Here is a 3,995-nt window from a genome sequence, read left to right as displayed (position 1 = left end):
AGTTATTCACTGTACTGTCCGATTTGGACACGGGTCCTTTCGAACTTTGGAACAAATTTTATAATAAACCGCAAAAGTGATCACGAAATGCTTGATATTTTTTAATTCTACACTTTTTATAATTATCTTAAATCAATTACTTTTCAAATTTTTAACACCTATTAAATAATGATTTACAAGGATTTTCTTTTTTAAAAAAATTTTCGCACGATGGCTGAAAATACAATACATATTTGCCTCTATTTTATGAATGTTATGACAGAGAACTGTCAAACTGCTATCACATGTTCGGTGGACTTTACGTTATAAATAGTACGCAAATCTGCTTAACCGTATTCATTTAAATTAAAAAGGTCCTATTTAGAACACGGTCCGATTTAGATCACTCTCCCTTATTGCGCATACGTCACTTAATCGGTCACATTATATAAATGTATGACGTTAGTGGAATATTTCTTTGACGTTATATTATGTGAGACACTATCGATGTTGTATGAAAAGCAGATATGTTGCGAAAAACGCAAATGCAATTGTTATGCACGATGAATTATTCCAGACAAAAATATTTTGTTTCTTATGAAAAAAAATATGTATTTATTGAAAAACATAACATTCTCTTTCTGTTTTATAGATGTATTATATTTATCTAGATGTATTATATTTACCAATCAATCTAGATGTATTATATTTATCGATTGTAGGATTATTTATACATTTTAGAATTTAATATATGTATATATTGAAAAAAAGAATCTAAAGCGCGAGTCGAAATTATAGTCCCTATTATAATGTGTATAAATCTTTAGAGTCTACATGCGTTCTAAAACTAAAATTCAAGGTAGAAGCAAAATTTCGACTCGGGTGGTAATACACAGCTACCGAATGTTGAATGAAATAATTTTAATCAAATATTTAGTTAATGTAATTGAAATTAAATTTTACTTTTGCAAATATTTAGTAAGTATTGCGATTATATTATTATATTTGATAATACTTACTGAATATTTAGAAAAGTAAAATTATTTTTTATTAACCGAACATTTAATTGGAATTATTTCAATATTTGGTATAGTTATTCTTTTTCAATGTATAAAACGTTTATCTATATGTTTATGCATGATCATCTATATATAGAATTTCAATTACAATTTTTTTATATTTTATTCAACTTTGACTATATTTTATACTCACCCTTATCAGGAGGCCAATTGTAATTTCTTTTTCTATCCTGTTCGGACGACTTCTGTTCCGATTTTCCAATTTCGTTCAGATTCGATTGGAACTTGGTACCTTGAGACAAAAATATAAAAAACATGTTTATGGAAAACATCATGTATATCGATATTACGTATAATGCGATGCAGACAACAGGTTAATAATAAATATACAAGGATATTCCCAAGAAAAATATTTTTCCGCGTTGGAAAGTCCACCGCGAACTGGCGACAATTTGTTTCCCGGATGTTATGGGAATGAATCCCGGACGTTATGGGAATAAATTAAAAATTCAATCTCGCTTCGAGATACGTATTATAGCGCAAAGTCGTCGGTGGAACAGAGGAGATGAGATCTGAGAGAACAGAAGGAGCGAAAGGAGAGACTTGCGTGGTTCGCATAGCGGAACCACGGACAAAGGGACGTACAACGAGTGGCCCTCTCGACTGAAGATGTTTACGAGCCTGTTACGCATAAAGTGGGTGGCAAACGCGTTAACTAGTATGCAAACTCCGAGTAAACACAATTCCCTTATCCGCGCCAAGTAGATTCTATCCATGTCACGACACACGCTTGTCACAAGCTCACCGCGTTTTGGATTACATTCTTGCAGCGAAACAGCTCGTGATGAGTATATATTTTATAATAAAATTACACAACCAGCTCTTATGTGTGTCTGTTTTATCGTGTTATCATGGGTACGTGCTCACCGTATGAAGCACACAGGATGATATAAGTAAATATATATTTTATTGCACAAATGTACGTTTTTGTCTCTTTACGTAATAATTGTATAAAAAATATACAATATGATTATTATTATTTAAAAGATAAAGTTTCCTCTTATAACATCAATAAATAAAATTTCGATTTTCCTTACTATTAAGGGGATGCTGAGAGTTATCGACGGAACGCGCATTTCATATTTTTCTATTCACTTCGTTTTTCTCATACAGAATAAAAAATCCTTCTCTAGAATAAAAGAAAAAACGCAAATAGCTGTGGGAAACCATAAACCTATATAACAAATTTTTTAAATTGTAAATTACAATTTCCTGTTACAACGTAGGTTATTTCTTTACACATATATAAATGAATTCAAGTGCATATCTAAACAAAAAGTACTTTTTCCCACATTTGAATAATGTATAAGAACATAATGAGACCTTCAAATTACGACTTTGAAGCTTATAAGAGAAATAAATAAAAAAGTACGATCTGAACATAATCAAGCATTTATGCGATGTATAGGATATAGCAAAGAATAAGAAATGTATGTAATGTTTTATTTATAAATAAGAATCTGTTTTATAGACGTTGATCCAGTTCGGCCGTCGCTCTAGCATCTCCTTAAATTATTATCTTTATTCATTTGTATTTATTTTTTTCTTCATTTTAGTTGGAAAAGATAATAACTATAATAATGTACCAAACGTTGCGATTCGACTTTAAATTAATTTATAAACATAGTTTGTAAACTACGTCTACAGATTTAATTTAAAGTCGCATCAAAACTTTTTTTAAGTTATGCTTATTAAAATATCATTGCATTGTCTGGCAACGACACATTATATTATATATTAATTACAAATAGTTGTTACATATAAAAGTTTTTTAATTTTTTCAAGTTTAACTGTATTTTGTATTTAAAGATACAGATATTGTGCATTTCACATTATTTATCGCAAGATTATAATCGATCCTCACGTATCAACGTTTGTTGTATCATTTTTCTAAACCTGCGTAAACTCATGTAAGGCAGGTAATGTATCAAGTTGGCTGAAAAGCTACCGGTAGCTTTACTAAAATGAAGAACCAACGCAGTAGCGAGTAGAAAGCCGAGTGTAGAGGCTGCCAGCACTTTCGGCTTAATTTTGAGATACCTACGAAGCAAGGTGCTTGTGAATATCGCTTTGTGTCTTCATTCCCTCGCGATTAGATTTGTGAGTTCATGGCCCCGCGGCAGTGCTAGTCAGTTTAGGTAAGGGACAAGGCGAGAACTGTGAGGCAATGCAGGGAAAGCACACGATCTTGGCACGATAGCCTATTTCGGGTAAGGTAATAGGCGATCATGACGGCGTACGCGCGCTTGCGTAGGTCGCTTGTACGTTCGTGTGTATAATACCAAGCTGATAGTACAGAGTAAGGTCGCTGCCACCGCCGCCGCCGCCACTACGCCGGATACACCCTCGGACAACGAGGTGAGACAACCGTTGTACGGCGATGCAATGGATAGGCTAGACAGACGTATGCAAATCTCGACCAAACATTAGCAGTGACAATGTGTAACGTGCGCTGTACGTATATCTATGCGCTTGGGCCAGTTCTATAGTTTCCTATATGCGAGAATCTCTATCGCGATGTGGCTGTTTCTGTAACTATGCGTGGGCGACGACGTGTTTAGGGAAACCAGACGTATATAGCCTTCATCGCGCGAGCATAGACGCGTATAAAGCTCCACAGGAGCGTGTAAGCTTCGTTATCTCTAATAGTTCAGGATTTCGTTGCGGAGCAACGAGCAAGAGTTAGTCACGATAAAATTGTGCGTGAATAAATTTTCAAGCAAGAAAGACGGTTAAAAAGGAGGGGGGGGGAGAGAGAGAGAGAGAGAGAAAACATCAAAACGTAGTTAAAACAAGAATGCAGATATCAACTGAACCGAATAATTATAAAATTTATGTTTATAATAGTTGCATCTGATATTATTGATCCCTGTAAATGGTCAAACAAATTAAAATACTCGCTTCGTCATCAATTCATCCGTGAAAAATAAATGTGCT

The 3,995-nt window shown here is 33.8% G+C and overlaps 1 protein-coding gene across 1 annotated transcript in view; it reads right to left on the bottom strand.

Annotated features, from left to right (window-relative positions):
• LOC108723170 (protein CEPU-1) overlaps positions 1–3,995 on the bottom strand; it is a 191,592-nt gene that overhangs the window by 4,424 nt on the left and 183,173 nt on the right. The window contains exon 10 of the mRNA XM_018448713.1: positions 1,192–1,290. Coding sequence (XP_018304215.1) covers positions 1,192–1,290 — 99 coding nt within the window. The remainder of the gene's footprint in view (positions 1–1,191; positions 1,291–3,995) is intronic.

This window comes from Mycetomoellerius zeteki, unplaced genomic scaffold (assembly GCF_001594055.1).
Source record: "Mycetomoellerius zeteki isolate Tzet28-1 unplaced genomic scaffold, Tzet1.0 scaffold223, whole genome shotgun sequence".
NCBI lineage: Eukaryota > Metazoa > Arthropoda > Insecta > Hymenoptera > Formicidae > Mycetomoellerius > Mycetomoellerius zeteki.
Note: the sequence above shows the minus strand (reverse complement) of the source record. Positions and strands in the feature narration are given on the sequence as shown.